The following is a 17370-nucleotide window of genomic DNA, read 5'->3' as shown; positions in this document are numbered from 1 at the left end:
CGTCGTCCGGGGTAGGGAGGGTTTGGCCGGTAGGGATATCCTTGTCTCATCGCGCTCCAGCGACTCCTGTGGCGGGCCGGGCGCAGTGCGCACCAACCAAGGGGGCCAGGTACACAGTGTTTCCTCCGACACATTGGTGCGGCTGGCTTCCGGGTTGGAGGCGCGCTGTGTTAAGAAGCAGTACGGCTGGTTGGGTTGTGCTTCGGAGGACGCATGGCTTTCGACCTTCGTCTCTCCCGAGCCCGTACGGGAGTTGTAGCGATGAGACAATGTAGTAATTACTAGCGATTGGATACCACGAAAATTGGGGAGAAAATGGGATAAAAAAAATATAAAATCAAAAATCAAAAATCAGCAGTTTCCAGCTACAATTGTCATTTACAATTATTTCTGATCGATTTAATGTTATTTTAATGGACAAAAAGTTTGCTTTTCTTTCAAAAACAAGGACATTTCTAAGTGACCCCAAACTTTTGAACGGTAGTGTACATCTTCACTATTACTCTACAATGTAGAAACTAGTAAAAAAGAAAAGAAAAACCCTTGAATGAGTAGGTGTGGCCAAGCTTTTAACTGGTACTGTATATCAACGAATCGGTGAGGGCACTAGAACATTCTACTGCACCCGGCCTCACCCTGCTAGAATCTATAGTCAAATGTCTACTGTTTGCTGATGATCTGGTGCTTCTGTCTCCAACCAAGGAGGCCCTACAGCAGCACCTAGATATTCTGCACAGATTCTGACAGACCTGGGCCCTGACAGTAAATCTCAGTAAGACCAAAATAATGGTGTTCCAAAAAAGGTCCAGTCGCCAGGACCACAAATACAAATTCCATCTAGACACTGTTGCCCTAGAGCACACAAAAAACTATACATACATCGGCCTAAACATCAGCGCCACAGGTAACTTCCACAAAGCTGTAAACGAACTGAGAGACAAGGCTAAGAAGGGCCTTCTAAGCCATCAAAAGGAACATAACATTTGACATTCCAATTAGAATACTTTAATCAATCAGTTATAGAACCCATTTCCCTTCAGGGTTGTGAGGTATGGGGACCGCTCAAACTAAGAATTCACAAAATGGGACAAACACCAAATTTAAACTGCATGCAGAATTCTGCAAAAAGTCCCAAACCTTCCATAACAAAGCCATTCCCTACAGAGAGATGAACCTAGAGAAGAGTCCCCTAAGCAAGCTGGTCCTGGGGCTCTGTTCACAAACACAAACAGACCCCACAGAGCCCCAGGACAGCAACACAATTAGACCCAACCAAATCATGAGAAAACAAAAAGATCATTCCTTGACACATTGGAAAGAATTAAAAACAGAGCAAACTAGAATGCTATTTGGCCTTAAACAGAGAGTACACAGTGGCAGAATACCTGACCACTGTGACTGACCCAAACGTAAAGAAAGCTTTGACTATGTACAGACTCAGTGAGCATAGCCTTGTTATTGAGAAAGGCCGCCGAAGGCAGACCTGGCTCTCAAGAGAAGACAGGCTATGTGCACACTGCCCAGAAAATGAGGTGGAAACTGAGCTGCACTTCCTAACCTCCTGTCCAATGTATGACCATATTAGAGACACATATTTCCCTCAGATTACACAGACCCACAAAGAATTTGAAAGCAAACCCAATTTTGATAAACTCCCATATCTACTTGGTGAAATACCACAGCTTGCCATCACAGCAGCAAGATTTGTGACCTGTTGCCACAAGAATAGGGAAATCAGTTTAGAACAAACACCATTGTAAATACAACCCATTTTTATATTTATTTATTTTCCATTTTGTACTTTAACTATTTGCACATAATATTACATTTGAAATGTCTTTATTCTTTTGGAACTTTTGTGAGTGTAATGTTCACTATTAATTGTTTATTTCACTTTTGTTTATTATCTATTTTACTTGCTTTGGCAATGTAAACTTATGTTTCCCATGCCAATAAAGCCCCTTAAATTGAATTGAGTGGTGCATGGAGGGGTTTATCAGGGATAGAGAGGGAGTGGTGTACGGAGGGGTTTATCAGGGTTAGAGAGGGAGTGGTGTACAGAGGGGTTTATCAGGGTTAGAGAGGGAGTGGTGTACTGAGGGGTTTATCAGGGTTAGAGAGGGAGTGGTGTACGGAGGGGTTTATCAGGGTTAGAGAGGGAGTGGTGTACGGAGGGGTTTATTACATTTACATTTACATTTAAGTCATTTAGCAGACGCTCTTATCCAGAGCGACTTACAACTTGGAAAGTTTATACATATTCATCCTGGTCCCCCCGTGGGAATTGAACCCTGGTCCCCCCGTGGGAATTGAACCCACAACCCTGGCGTTGCAAGCGCCATGCTCTACCAACTGAGCCACACGGGACCACGTGTTTCCCTTCCCTAGTTTATCAGGGTTAGAGAGGGAGTGGTGTACTGAGGGGTTTATCAGGGTTAGAGAGGGAGTGGTGTATGGAGGGGTTTATCAGGGATAGAGAGGGAGTGGTGTACGGAGGGGTTTATCAGGGTTAGAGAGGGAGTGGTGTACGGAGGGGTTTATCAGGGTTAGAGAGGGAGTGGTGTACGGAGGGGTTTATCAGGGTTAGAGAGGGAGTGGTGTACGGAGGGGTTTATCAGGGTTAGAGAGGGAGTGGTGTATGGAGGGGTTTATCAGGGATAGAGAGGGAGTGGTGTACGGAGGGGTTTATCAGGGTTAGAGAGGGAGTGGTGTACGGAGGCGTTTATCAGGGAAAAGTGACTTCACTCCATCCCTCCTTTCATCAGTCACTACGAGACCACAGAAAAAAAGGACAGAGACAGAGCGAGAGAGTGAGGGAAGAGAGAGAGAGACAGAGCGAGAGAGTGAGGGAAGACAGAGACAGACAGAGCGAGAGAGTGAGGGAAGAGAGAGAGACAGAGCAAGAGAGTGAGGGAAGAGAGAGAGACAGAGGGAGAGAGAGAGAGAGTGAGTAAGGGGAGAGTGAGTGAGGAGAGAGGGCAAGGAGAAACAGGAAAGATAACTGAGGGAGAAAGAAATAGAGAATGGGGAGGTAGAGGGGAGATGTACTCTCTATCCCACCCATAAAGGGGAGGACGGGATGTGACATGTTCAGTCTGCCCACAACGTGTCTTACAGACCCAGTGGAGCAGCAACAGCACCAGGGGATAACCAGTAATTAAGTGAAAACTGTGCTCAGGTACTGCAAGCCGGTAACTGGTTCTCATACACCTATTCTAGAATAACTAAGAGCATGAAAGAGAAACACGGACTATCTATCTCACACACACGGTAAATGGCAGTCAGAAAGAGACAAAGGGACACTATACTTTGTTACAGTATATTCTACATTGTACCAGAGAGTTGTCACAAAACACACACACACACACACACACAAAGGGAAGACTGTAGACAATGGCCCATGGATTACTGCAGTATCCTCTTTTATGAGCTACCGACAGAGGTCATGTCGTTGAATATTATCGGTGATGGAAACTAAGGTTCGAGACCGGATAACTACCGGTCTCTATGGTATGGAAATGAAATGCGCGGTGTTTATGCGTGTTTTGTGTGGGCTGTCGGTAATAACTAGACAGCTGTGATGAGCTACCCTGAATAAGGCACTGTGCTGCTTTTATAGCAAACAACGTCATTACAGTAACCCTTCACTGACTGACCACAGCGGAACATTCCTTCTCCTTCAGTTGACTGAACGGCGCAAACAAAATGCCAGTTAGCTAGCTAGGTTTTGTCCAAATACACTAAAAGCCAATGTAATGGTGTGTTAAAAACACCTAATGGAACAGCGTGTGGCTACCAAATGCACCCCCTTCCTATCTTCTGGTTAGCTATGTTTAACGAGGGGCAGAACCCGTGGACATTACTCCAGCCCAGATGAAATGACAGCGATAACATCATCATCGGAGCTGTCAGAAACATGATTTTTTTTTGTCCTGTTTTATACTTCATCACTGTACTTCAAATTTGTTTCGAAACATTATCATAACTAGCTATGTCCCGAATGTTCCTTAAACTACAGATAATATGCCTATAACTATACCTTTCTGGAAGACTGTTATCTAACTGGCTAACCCGCCTGGGTTAACGGGACAGACTAGCTACAGCTTGCCAGTCATCTGATAGATAACAGCAGGTCATCAAGTAGTGTGTCAACAAGGTTGTTAGCTAGCTCAACAAAACGTTTCATCATTTGCACAACTATAAACTATAGATAAGGGAACAAACTGTAACAGAAAGATAATGAATTGTACAGTACTTGTTCAGCCACCTTAGCGATCTAGTAACATTAGTTATAGCAAGCTGTTGGGCTATTCAACATTTCGCTAACGTTAGAATGGTCCAGTATCTTTGGCTATCTGTGGTTAGCTAGCTAACGTTACCAGATAGCGGTTCCTCAAGACCTCCACAACCAGACCTAGCTAGCTAACCAAACAGCTCGTAGTGCCTAGTTGGCTAGCTGGCATAACTACAACCAGGGTTGAAATTGACAGTCGAATACAAATAGCTACAATATGTGCAACCCACATAGCTAATAATAGCAAGCTAGCTAAGTAGCTAACCTTAACGTTACATATAAATGTTATTAGCAAGTCAACATCCCACTGAGAGCTGGCTAACTAGTAGCAATCTAACATAAATCATTTAGATGCCTAGATAGCACAGGGTTGGAGAGAAATAACGTTAGTTAGCCAAGTAAAACTCACCTTTCTCGGCGGGGGCTGCATGTTGAAGCATTGACATGAATGGTGTATTCCTTAAGAAATAGCTATGTTTATTCCAAAGAAATCCAAGGGTGGGGGGGTGGATAATTCCTTCAAACCACCAAGAAGGAGGGAAATGTGAAAAAAGCAGTCAGATTTGGACTCTGGCAGACATGTTAGAATTAAAGCGAACGCTGGCTAAACCAACTCTACACTAACAGACCTTAGGAGAACACTGCGGGGTCCAGAGACAGACGGGGACTGGAAAATGATGGAGAAATCAATGGAGGCCAGAGGTGTTGAGGCTTCCCCACGAAATTAGGCACGACTGCGCCTCCCTGTGGTGATGGAAGGTAAAGACAAATCCAAACAGCGCCAGAAACGTTCCTTTCTCTATTTTCTACATAGCTCTATAACAATCCTTTCTTGTTTTAAACCGCTAGCAACAAAATTCGAATCGGAATCTCTTGTAATATGAGCTCAAAAAAATAAATGAACGGTTGTTTTACGTGAAACGAAAGCCCCTTCGTCGTGACAATACGCCGTTGCTGCTTCTCAAGGAGACTGGCTGCGTCTCTGGACCTGCATAGCAACAAGAAAGTGTAGTCGATCGAGGAAACATCGATTGAACGTAGAAAGACCAGATCTGCCAGACATTTAAAAGCAAGCTAGTCAATCCCAGATATATAGATTTTCGCCCTTCAGGAATTTACGCACTTTATTTCAGTCCAAGTTCAACACACACACACACGTCTGACTTTACTTGGGAGGACTTTTTCGGGAACAACAATTGATTCCTATTCAAAATCCTACTATCCCTTACCCAAACCCTAATTTTAATCCTAACCCTAGTTTTAACACTAACCCTAAACTTCTCAGCCTAAAATAGCCTTTTTACAAGTGAGGATCGGAAAAATGTCCTCATCTCATAATTTTAGTTGGTTTACTATTCTTGTGAGGACTTTTTTTACTGACAAGTATAATAACATGTGTACACGCGCACGCACAGTTGAGATTGTTTGAGGTCCATGTAATGGGATGCACCTGTGTCGAACTCTGACGTGAAAGATACAGTACAGTTCAGTGGACAGTAACATGAATTGTCAATTTCCTAGATCTCTCTCAATTCAAATTCAATTTCAATTTAAGGGCTTTTATTGGCATGGGAGACACATGTTAACATTGTCAAAGCAAGTGAACTAGATAATAAACCAAAGTGAAATAGATTTTAAACAAAAGGGATATAAAGAATAAAAAATAAACAGTAAACATCAAATTAAATGTTATTGGTCACATACACGTGGTTAGCATATGTTAATGCGAGTGTAGAAAATGCTTGTGCTTCTAGTTCCGACAGTGCAGTAATATCTAACAAGTGATCTAACAATTCCCCAACAACTACCTAATACACACAAATCTAAAGGGGTGAATGAGAATATGTACATGTAAGTATATGGATGAGTGATGGCTGAGTAGCATAGGCAAGATGCAATAGATGGTATAAAATACAGTATATACATGTGATAAGAGTAATGTAAGATATGTAAACGTTATTAAAGTGACATTATTTAAAGTGGCATTGTTTAAAGTGACTAGTGATCCATTTATTAAAGCAGCCAGTGATTGGGTCTCCATGTGCAGTAGACAGCAGCCTCTGAGTTAGTGATGGCTGTTTAACAGTCTGGCCTTGATATAGAAGCTGTTTTTCAGTCTCTCGGTCCCAGCTTTGATGTACCTGTACTGCTAAACCTTACACTCACAAACGTTCCAAAAAAATAAAGACATTTCAAAAATCATATTATGTCTGTACAAAATGGAAAATAAATTAACATAATTAGGTAGGTTGTATTTACGATGGTGTTTGTTCTTCACTGGTTGCCCCTTTCTTGTGGCAACAGGTCACAAATCTTGCTGCTGTGATGGCACACTGTGGTATCTCACCCAATAGATATGGGAGTTTATCAAAATTGGATTGTTTTGCCGGTCAGTGTAATCTGAGGGAAATATGTGTCTCTAATATGGTCATACATTTGGCAGGAGGTTAGGAAGTGCAGCTTAGTTTCCACCTCATTTTGTGGGCAGTGTGTACATAGCCTGTCTTCTTTTGACAGCCAGGTCTGCCTTTGGTGGCATTTCTCAATAGCAAGGCTATTCTCACTGAGTCTGTAGATAGTCAAAGATTTCCTTCATTTTGGGTCATTCACAGTGGTCAGGTATTCTGCGACTGTGTACTCTCTGTTTACGGCCAAATGGCATTCTAGTTTGCTCTGGGGTTTTTTTGTAAATTCTTTGCCATGTGTCAAGTGAGCACAAACAAAGCAACTGGGCCGGATAACCTTCCTGTAAGATTCATAAAGGATAGTGCTCGTTTCACTGCTAAAATGATAACGCATATTGTAAACCTTTCTATTAGTAGTGGTACATTACCCAATGATCTCAAAACAGCCCGGGTGGTTCCACTCCACAAGAAGAGTAGTAAAACAAATGTAGGAAACTACAGGCCTGTGTCAATCTTCAACACCGTATCCAAAGTTGTTGAGAGATTCATTTTTAATCAACTTGAGGGATACCTTCTCGAGCACAAACTTCTTTATGTACTCCAGTCTGGCTTTAGAACAGCTCATTCTACTGATTACTTGCCTCATCCACATTTTTGACCACATCAAGCAGGAAAGTGAGAAGGAGAACTATACAGGTATGGTCATGTTAGACTTACAGAAAGCTTTTGACACTTGACCATGATATTCTCCTGATGAAACTGAAATGCACGTGTCTAAATGATGAAGCAGTGAATTGGTTTACGTCTTATCTGACCAGAACACAAGTATGTAATGTTGGTGATGTTCTGTCAGAGACCAAATAAATATCCCGTGGAGTACCACAGGGATCCATTTTAGAGCCCAAAATATTGGAGAAGTGGTTTATCCATACATATTTTTTGTGTTGTTGTTTGTTTAGAGTTTTCCATTTTTCCCAGAAGTGGTTAGATTCTATAGATTGTTCAATTACATTGAGCTGATTTCTGACGTGCTGTTCCTTCTTTAGTGTATTTCTGTATTGTTTTAGTGATTCACCATAGTGAAGGTGTAGACTCAGGTTTTCTGGGTCTCTCTGTTTTTGGTTGGATGTGTTTCTCAATTTCATTATTAGGTTTTTGCATCAAACCATTTGTCATTGTTGTTAATTTTCTTAGGTTCTCTGTTTGACATTTTTAGATTTGATAGGGAAGCTGAGAGGTCGAATGTACTCTTTAGGTTTTCTACTGTGAAGTTTACACCTTCACTATTACAGTGAAACATTTTGTCCAGGAAATTGTCTAGAAGGGATTGAATTTGTTGTTGCAGTACTACTGCCAAGAGACGAGTTATATGTGTACCTACCATAGAAGTCTCCTCGAAGCCTATCATTGACTATGTACATACCCAGCGTCCGACAGAGCTGCAGGAGTTGCGACCCATTTTTGTTGGTTATGTTGTCATAGTTGTGTCTAGAGGGGCATATGGGGGAGGGAATGCTGTCACCTCCAGGTAGGTGTTTGTCCCCCTGTGTGCTGAGGGTGTCAGGTTCTTGTCCAGTTCTGGCATTTAGGTCATCACAGACTAGTACATGTCCCTGGGCCTGGAAATTGTTGATCTCCCCCTCTAGGATCGGGATGCTGTCATCATTAAAGTACAGGGATTCTACTAGGGGGACATAGGTAGCACACATTCTGACATTTTTCTCTGTTGAGATCATTTCTTTAGTAATTTCTAGCCAGATGTGAAATGTTCCTGTTTTGATTAATTTAATAGAGTGGGTTAGGTCTCCTCTATACCAAATAAGCGTACCCCCTGAGTCTCTTCCCTGTTTCACACCTGGTAGTTTGGTGGATGGGACTACCAGCTCTCTGTAACCTAGAGGGAAACCAGTGGGTCCATCTCCTCTATACCATGTTTCTTGTAGGATGACAATGTCTGTATTTCCAATTTCTTTGATGAAGTCTGAGTTCCTGCTCTTTAGGCCAAAGGCAGATGACCTTGTATATTCCAGGATGAGATAGTAAAATATTTGTGTTCCATAGTGTCTAGTGTTGTTTTTGTGTGGTTTAGGCCCAGACCATCACAGTAGGTGTGAGCAGAGCATGTTGAGCATCTGATACACACCTCTTAGGTCGCAGGAGGGGGCTTGGGCGGGTGTAATAGTGGGGGTTGGGCCTGTTGTTCTTCTCAAGGCCTGGGCATATGTCTTGCTGTCATGTTGAGGTCCTTGCCGCAGGGGAAATGGGGTTGGTCAGAAGGGGCATAGGTCTGATATGGGGGGCCTATATAGGGTGTGGCCAGGGTTTGCTTAGGGTGGTCTCAGCTGGTTGGGGTGGTGCTGGTGATGCTGTGGTCTGGGTGTAGGTCCTCTTGGCGTAGGTTCTCTCAGTGCAGGTCCTTCAGGAGGGGGTCTTGCACGTCTGGAAGCGTGTCTCGCTAGTCTAGGTGGGGTGTCCGTAGATGTTTTGCTCCTGTGTGAGATGCTGGGGCTACGGTTGAGGGTGACGTCCTTCAAGGGCCTGGCAAAGTTGGGATTGCTGCCTTGTTGGGGGGGGGTGTTGTTGTGCTGGTTTGTCCCCCTCTCTCCCCCTCTCTCTCTCTCTCTTTCTCTCAATCTCTCTCTTTCTCTCAATCTCTCTCTTTTTCTCTCTCACACAGACAGACAGACAGACAGACAGACAGACAGACAGACAGGCAGACACAGACACACACTCACAGTTTGGGATTTGCTGTTGGGGGTATGATTTATGAGGATGGATTGGTATCACATATGTGTGTGTGTGTGTGTGTGTGTGTGTGTGTGTGTGTGTGTGTGTGTGTGTGTGTGTGTGTGTGTGTGTGTGTGTGTGTGTGTGTGTGTGTGTGTGTGTGTGTGTGTGTGTGTGTGTGTGTGTGTGTGTGTGTGTGTGTGTGTGTGGGTGTGTGTGTGTGTGTGTGTGTGTGTGTGTGTGTGTGTGAATGACGGGTGTGTTTTTTGTATTTGCGTGGGTGTGTGTATGTATGTGCGTTTGTTAAGGTGTGCAGGTGTCTCATGTGCTCCTTACTGAAAAACCAATTGCCCTCTGGGACAAATAAAGTTGAACTTGAACAGGTGAGTCACTCACACCTCTCGCCGTGACAGCTGGTTAATCATCCAGGTGGGCCTGTGTGTTGACAGAGCTTGCCCCAGAGCAGAGAGAACTGAGCGAGGAGCAGGCCTAGGGGTTATGGCTTATGGTTAAGGTCATGTAATCATTAATACACTGTGTTTTTGGAACCGGTAAGACATTTCTCACCTCTCTCACCACCCACACAAACCTCTATACCACAGAGAGAGGGTGGGTGGGGTGGGGGGGGAATGGCTGCCATCTGTCCGACTGTACTCCTGTAAGATCTCCTTCATCATCTGTTCATTCAGGTGTGGTTTTATATCTACCCAGGAGGGTCTGCGTTTCGCCAGTCAGTCAGGTCAGTCTCAGCCTTGATGTTTATACCTGTGATCACAGATTACAGTAAAGGTTGTGTGTAATGGGTGTGTAGTGTAGATTACAGTAATGTTTGTGTATAATGGGTGTGTAGTATAGATTACAGTAGCATTTGTGTATAATGGGTGTGTGGTGTAGATTACAGTAACGTTTGTGTGTAATGGGTGTGTGGTGTAGATTACAGTAACGTTTGTGTGTAATGTGTGTGTAGTGTAGATTACAGTAACGTTTGTGTGTAATGTGTGTGTAGTGTAGATTACAGTAACGTTTGTGTGTAATGGGTGTGTAGTGTAGATTACAGTAACGTTTGTGTGTAATGTGTGTGTAGTGTAGATTACAGTAACGTTTGTGTGTAATGTGAGCGGTGGGTTGGGACTCACTCCTGGGTTTAGTTGATACCTTGTGGGTCGCAGCCTACTGTAGGTTATGATTGATTTCTGACGGGTCTGGCTTGAAACTGGGTCCTGGCTATAAACATTGGTTTTATTTACTTGATGTGTCACAATAACTCAAAAAGCTTCAGGTAGGTTATAACTGACCGCACGCACACACGCACGTACGTACGCACGCACACACACACACACACACACAGGTATGTCTTACTATATTTGTGAGGACTTTTTGGGACCAACAAATGATTCAAAATTCAAACACAAACCTCAGCCATTCAAGAGCCACTGCTACAGATGTTCTTTAACCCCGGTGAAATCCCACTCATTGCTTTATTATTCATATGGCTCTGTCTGTTGAGCTGTCTGTTGAGCTGTCTGTCTGTTGAGCTGTGTGTCTGTTGAGCTGTCTGTCTGTTGAGCTGTCTGTTGAGCTGTCTGTCTGTTGAGCTGTCTGTCTGTTGAGCTGTCTGTCTGTTGAGCTGTCTGTTGAGCTGTCTGTTGAGCTGTCTGTTGAGCTGTCTGTCTGTTGAGCTGTCTGTCTGTTGAGCTGTGTGTCTGTTGAGCTGTCTGTCTGTTGAGCTGTCTGTTGAGCTGTCTGTCTGTTGAGCTGTCTGTCTGTTGAGCTGTCTGTCTGTTGAGCTGTCTGTTGAGCTGTCTGTTGAGCTGTCTGTTGAGCTGTCTGTCTGTTGAGCTGTCTGTTGAGCTGTCTGTTGAGCTGTCTGTTGAGCTGTCTGTCTGTTGAGCTGTCTGTTGAGCTGTCTGTTGAGCTGTCTGTCTGTTGAGCTGTCTGTTGAGCTGTCTGTTGAGCTGTCTGTCTGTTGAGCTGTCTGTTGAGCTGTCTGTTGAGCTGTCTGTTGAGCTGTATGTCTGTTGAGCTGTCTGTTGAGCTGTGTGTCTGTTGAGCTGTCTGTCTGTTGAGCTGTCTGTTGAGCTGTCTGTTGAGCTGTCTGTCTGTTGAGCTGTCTGTTGAGCTGTCTGTCTGTTGAGCTGTGTGTCTGTTGAGCTGTCTGTCTGTTGAGCTGTCTGTTGAGCTGTCTGTCTGTTGAGCTGTCTGTCTGTTGAGCTGTCTGTTGAGCTGTCTGTTGAGCTGTCTGTTGAGCTGTCTGTCTTTTGAGCTGTCTGTCTTTTGAGCTGTCTGTTGAGCTGTCTGTCTTTTGAGCTGTCTGTCTTTTGAGCTGTCTGTCTGTTGAGCTGTCTGTTGAGCTGTCTGTCTGTTGAGGTGTCTGTTGAGCTGTCTGTCTGTTGAGCTGTCTGTCTGTTGAGCTGTCTGTCTGTTGAGCTGGCTGTCTGTTGAGCTGTCTGTCTGTTCAGCTGTCTGTCTGTTCAGCCGTCTGTCTGTTGAGCTGTATGTCTGTTGAGCTGTCTGTTGAGCTGTCTGTCTGTTGAGCTGTCTGTCTGTTGAGCTGTCTGTTGAGCTATCTGTAGACAGTAAGACAGAAAGGCAGAAAGAGAGTAAGACGGCAAGACAGTAAGACGGTAAGACGGCAAGACAGTAAGACAGAAAGATAGAAAGACAGAAAACAGTAAGAAAGAAAGACAGAAAGACAGAAAGACAGAAAACAGTAAGACAGAAAGACAGTAAGACAGAAAGACAGTAAGACAGAAAGACAGAAAACAGAAAACAGTAAGACAGAAAGACAGTAAGACAGAAAGACAGAAAGACAGTAAGACAGAAAACAGTAAGACAGAAAGACAGAAAAACAGTAAGACAGAAAGACAGAAAACAGTAAGACAGTAAGACAGAAAGACATAAAGATGGTAAGACAGAAAACAGTAAGACAGAAAGACAGTAAGACAGAAAGACAGAAAGACAGTAAGACAGAAAGACAGAAAGACAGAAAGACAGAAAACAGTAAGACAGTAAGACAGAAAGACAGAAAGATGGTAAGACAGAAAGACAGAAAACAGTAAGACAGTAAGACAGAAAGACAGAAAGATGGTAAGACAGAAAACAGTAAGACAGAAAGACAGTAAGACAGAAAGACAGAAAGACAGAAAACAGTAAGACAGTAAGACAGAAAGACAGAAAGATGGTAAGACAGAAAACAGTAAGACAGAAAACAGTAAGACAGTAAGACAGTAAGACGGTAAGACAGAAAGATGGTAAGATAGAAAACAGTAAGACAGAAAGACAGAAAGATGGTAAGACAGTAAGACCGTAAGACCGTAAGACGGTAAGACAGAAAGACAGTAAGACAGAAAGACAGAAAGACGGTAAGATGGTAAGATAGAAAACAGTAAGACAGAAAGATGGTAAGACAGTAAGACAGAAAGACAGAAAGACAGAAAGACAGTAAGACAGAAAGACAGTAAGACAGAAAGACAGTAAGACAGAAAGACAGAAAGACAGAAAGACAGTAAGACAGAAAGACAGAAAGACAGAAAGACAGTAAGACAGAAAGACAGTAAGACAGAAAGACAGAAAGACAGAAAGACAGAAAACAGTAAGACAGTAAGACAGAAAGACAGAAAGATGGTAAGACAGTAAGACAGAAAGACAGTAAGACAGAAAGACAGAAAGACAGAAAGACAGAAAACAGTAAGACAGTAAGACAGAAAGACGGTAAGACAGTAAGACAGAAAGACAGAAAGACAGAAAACAGTAAGACAGTAAGACAGAAAGACAGAAAGATGGTAAGACAGAAAGACAGAAAGACAGAAAGACAGAAAACAGTAAGACAGTAAGACAGAAAGACAGAAAGATGGTAAGACAGTAAGACAGTAAGACAGTAAGACAGAAAGACAGAAAGACGGTAAGACAGTAAGACAGAAAGACAGTAAGACAGAAAGACAGAAAGACAGAAAGACAGAAAGACAGAAAACAGTAAGACAGAAAGACAGTAAGACAGAAAGACAGAAAGACAGAAAGACAGAAAACAGTAAGACAGTAAGACAGAAAGACAGAAAGATGGTAAGACAGTAAGACAGTAAGACAGAAAGACAGAAAGACAGAAAACAGTAAGACAGTAAGACAGAAAGACAGAAAGATGGTAAGACAGTAAGACAGAAAGACAGTAAGACAGAAAGACAGAAAGACAGAAAGATGGTAAGACAGAAAGACAGAAAGATGGTAAGACAGTAAGACAGAAAGACAGAAAGATGGTAAGACAGTAAGACAGTAAGACAGAAAGACAGAAAACAGTAAGACGGTAAGACAGAAAGACAGAAAACAGTAAGACAGTAAGACAGAAAGACAGAAAGACGGTAAGACAGTAAGACAGTAAGACAGTAAGACAGAAAGACAGAAAACAGTAAGACAGAAAGACAGTAAGACATAAAGACAGTAAGACAGAAAACAGTAAGACAGTAAGACAGAAAGACAGAAAACAGTAAGACGGTAAGACAGTATCTACAGCTGAGATCTGCTCAGAGAGGGGGTTTTACTTACTGTTTTCTATTGACTTTAGACACACACATAAATCAACTTGTATTTGGTATAGACGTTCAGGTAGGTAATATCATGTTGTGAATGTTGGTGATACACTAACAACAGGTAGTTAAGAAAGGGTGTCATAGGAGATAATATACTTGCCATAATTGCTAGATTCACATGGATCATTAACCAAACAAAGTGCATAGTGAGTTATAGAATCAGAAGGGGCAACTTTCCAGAATACAGACCGGGCCATGGGTAAACTGTTACATACAGTAGGTAAATGTTGATCATGAGTCCCTCCCTGTCACCCCGTCTGTGTGTGTACAGGCTGAAGCGTGACAAACATGACTGTCAGTCACACAGTCACACATGAGCATGGAGACACATTGTGGAAAGCGTTCTGTGTATCTCTGAGAGGAAGAAGCATTGGGAGAATCTTCGTGAGTAGGCCTAACCAGCAGGCCTAACCAGTAGGCCTAACCAGCAGGCCTAACCAGTAGGCCTAACCAGCTGATAGTGACAGGGCAGACACAAGCTCCTCTGGCTGAAGTATTGCATCAGTCATCTATTATTTTGTTGCTGTTGTTAGAGTCTAGTACAGAAGTTGGACATAGTTGCTGAACACAACTGGAGTGTGTTCCTTTAAGGCTGGAGCAGCTTTTCTCACTGTGAGTAACTAGTACTGGTATTAGCTACTACTGTACTGTGGGGTTGAGAGGGTGCAGGACAGGAGAAGCTCTGACGTGTTCCTTCTGGTATTGCTGTACTGTGGGGTTGAGAGAGAGAGGCTTGCATGTGTTTTGTAAATTGCACTCCTTCCTGGAGAGAGAGACAGAGAGAGAGACAGAGACAGAGACAGAGAGAGAGACAGAGAGAGAGAGAAAGAGAGAGAGAGAGACAGAGAGAGAGACAGAGAGAGATACAACCCATATTTATGTTTATTTATGTTCGCTTTTGTACTTTAAATATTTGCACATAATATGACATTTAAAATGTCTTTATTCTTCTGTGAATGTGATGTTTACCTTATTTTTTATTGGTTATTTCACTTTTGTTTATTATCTATTTCACTTGCTTTGGCAATGTTAACATATATTTCCCAGGCCAATAAAGCCCTTTAAATTGAATTGAGTTAGCTAACTAGCTCATCTGTTAAAACGTATGATGTAATGTATACTCTTAGGGAAAAAACATGCTAACTAGAACGTAAAAGGGTTCTTCTGCTGTCCCCATAGCAGAACCCTTTGAAAAACCTTTTAGGTTTCGATACAGAACGCTTTTCCCCCAGAGCCGTGTGTCTGTGTCTTTCAATCTACACGCAGCCTGTACACACATGGTATGCTTGTTAACGTAGGTGATCATACATTTTATGTGTGTGTGTGTGTGTGTGTGTGTGTGTGTGTGTGTGTGTGTGTGTGTGTGTGTGTGTGTGTGTGTGTGTGTGTGTGTGTGTGTGTGTGTGTGTGTGTGTGTGTGTGCTTGCCTGCGTTCGTGTAAGGGTGTTTGTTTATGAGTCTGTTGTATACTTACAGTAGGTACATATATGAAAGCTGTTGAAAAGTTAACCGTTTACAGTAATGAGAGACAACTGTAAAATACCCCTTAGCATCTTAATCTCATGGATTAGATCTTCGTCATTGCAAATGTGAAAACACCACATGCATGCCAATTGTGTTGCTGTACCACGTCATGTGTGTCTCTGTGTTATAACACCACATGCATGCTAATTGTGTTGCTGTACCACGTGTGTCTCTGTGTTATAAAACCACATGCATGCTAATTGTGTTGCTGTACCACGTCGTGTGTGTCTCTGTGTTATAAAACCACATGCATGCTAATTGTGTTGCTGTACCACGTCGTGTGTGTCTCTGTGTTATAAAACCACATGCATGCTAATTGGGTTGCTGTACCACGTCATGTGTGTCTCTGTGTTATAAAACCACATGCATGCTAATTGTGTTGCTGTACCACGTGTGTCTCTGTGTTATAAAACCACATGCATGCTAATTGTGTTGCTGTACCACGTGTGTCTCTGTGTTATAAAACCACATGCATGCTAATTGTGTTGCTGTACCACGTCATGTGTGTCTCTGTGTTATAAAACCACATGCATGCTAATTGTGTTGTTGTACCACGTGTGTCTCTGTGTTATAAAACCACATGCATGCTAATTGTGTTGCTGTACCACGTCGTGTGTGTTTCTGTGTTATAAAACCACATGTATGCTAATTGTGTTGCTGTACCACGTGTGTTTCTGTGTATTACCGTTAGGGTTGCTAAGCCACCCGTAATTTATGAAAGTTACCAGAATTAATTTTGGTAATTAACAGAAAATCTATTGAAATCTATCGTGACTTTGGTCATTTATACTTCAATCACTTTTTTAAAAATGTATTATTCATATACAGTATAATATTCATTTTGTTTATATGTGTCCATATTGTACATGAGTTTCTAGTAGATATGGTTCATAGCAGATGGTTCAAGAGATAATTGACAAATGAATGAAAAAAATGATCGAATCAACAATAGCATGATTCTTAATTAACTCTTCCAACAACATTTATTTTTTCTTCACAAATGCCACTAGTTTGCCGCCAAAACATTGACGGCAAATACATATTGTGAAATAAATAAATAGAAGTATGTAAAAAAAATATATATATATATTTCATGCTGAAACCTTCATATTAAACACCATTGTATTCACAAAATGTATGGTTTATATTTAGGATGATGTTTTACAGCTTTGTCATTCAGAGATTATTAGACACCTGTGATAATCTGAAGTACCCAAAAGGGACCACTAGATGTATTGTGATAGATTACATAAAATTCTTGAAAGATACCACAATTCTGGTAGTTTACTGGTAAACTTTTAAACGTTTCAGGTAATATACCCTCCCTTTGTGACCCTAGTTATCATATCCTGTTGCCATGACCTATCCAAATAGGACAATAACTTCTCAATGGATCACTAACTACCTGTTGGAACAGCTCAGACGTCAATCACTATCTCCTCGTCCATGCCTCATGTGAAAAGGACAAAACATTCTCTTCCTCCACTCCTCCCTCTCTTATCTTGGCATTTAGGAAAGACACATATGAAGGAATTATGGGTATTATGCCAAAATGAGCTTCAGATTCCAGCTGCGGCATTCATGCATATGGGTTTAGAAGCAAGTAAACAGAGACATTTAGTCATAACCTTAGTGTGAAGAGTTATACAATTGGCTAGTACAGTTTTATCATTACTATCCCACTTTAGCTTCTGTGTGTGTGTGTGTGTGTGTGTGTGTGTGTGTGTGTGTGTGTGTGTGTGTGTGTGCGTGCGTGCGTGCGTGCGTGCGTGCGTGCGTGCGTGCGTGCGTGCGTATATTAGTAAACCTCTGTATCTTCCTCAGATCTGTTTATGAACAA

The 17370-nt window shown here is 42.3% G+C and overlaps 1 protein-coding gene across 2 annotated transcripts in view; it reads right to left on the bottom strand.

The window, feature by feature from the left end:
- LOC129831702 (F-BAR and double SH3 domains protein 2-like) overlaps positions 1–5277 on the bottom strand; it is a 116977-nt gene extending 111700 nt beyond the window's left edge. For both annotated transcript variants that reach the window (XM_055895080.1, XM_055895081.1), the window contains exon 1: positions 4704–5277. In XM_055895080.1, the coding sequence (XP_055751055.1) occupies positions 4704–4724 (21 nt within the window). In that variant the 5' untranslated portion in view covers positions 4725–5277. The remainder of the gene's footprint in view (positions 1–4703) is intronic.
- Positions 5278–17370: the final 12093 nt, after the last annotated feature.

The sequence above is a fragment of the Salvelinus fontinalis genome, chromosome 33 (genome assembly GCF_029448725.1).
Source record: "Salvelinus fontinalis isolate EN_2023a chromosome 33, ASM2944872v1, whole genome shotgun sequence".
NCBI lineage: Eukaryota > Metazoa > Chordata > Actinopteri > Salmoniformes > Salmonidae > Salvelinus > Salvelinus fontinalis.
This window is presented reverse-complemented; position numbering and strand designations above follow the sequence as displayed.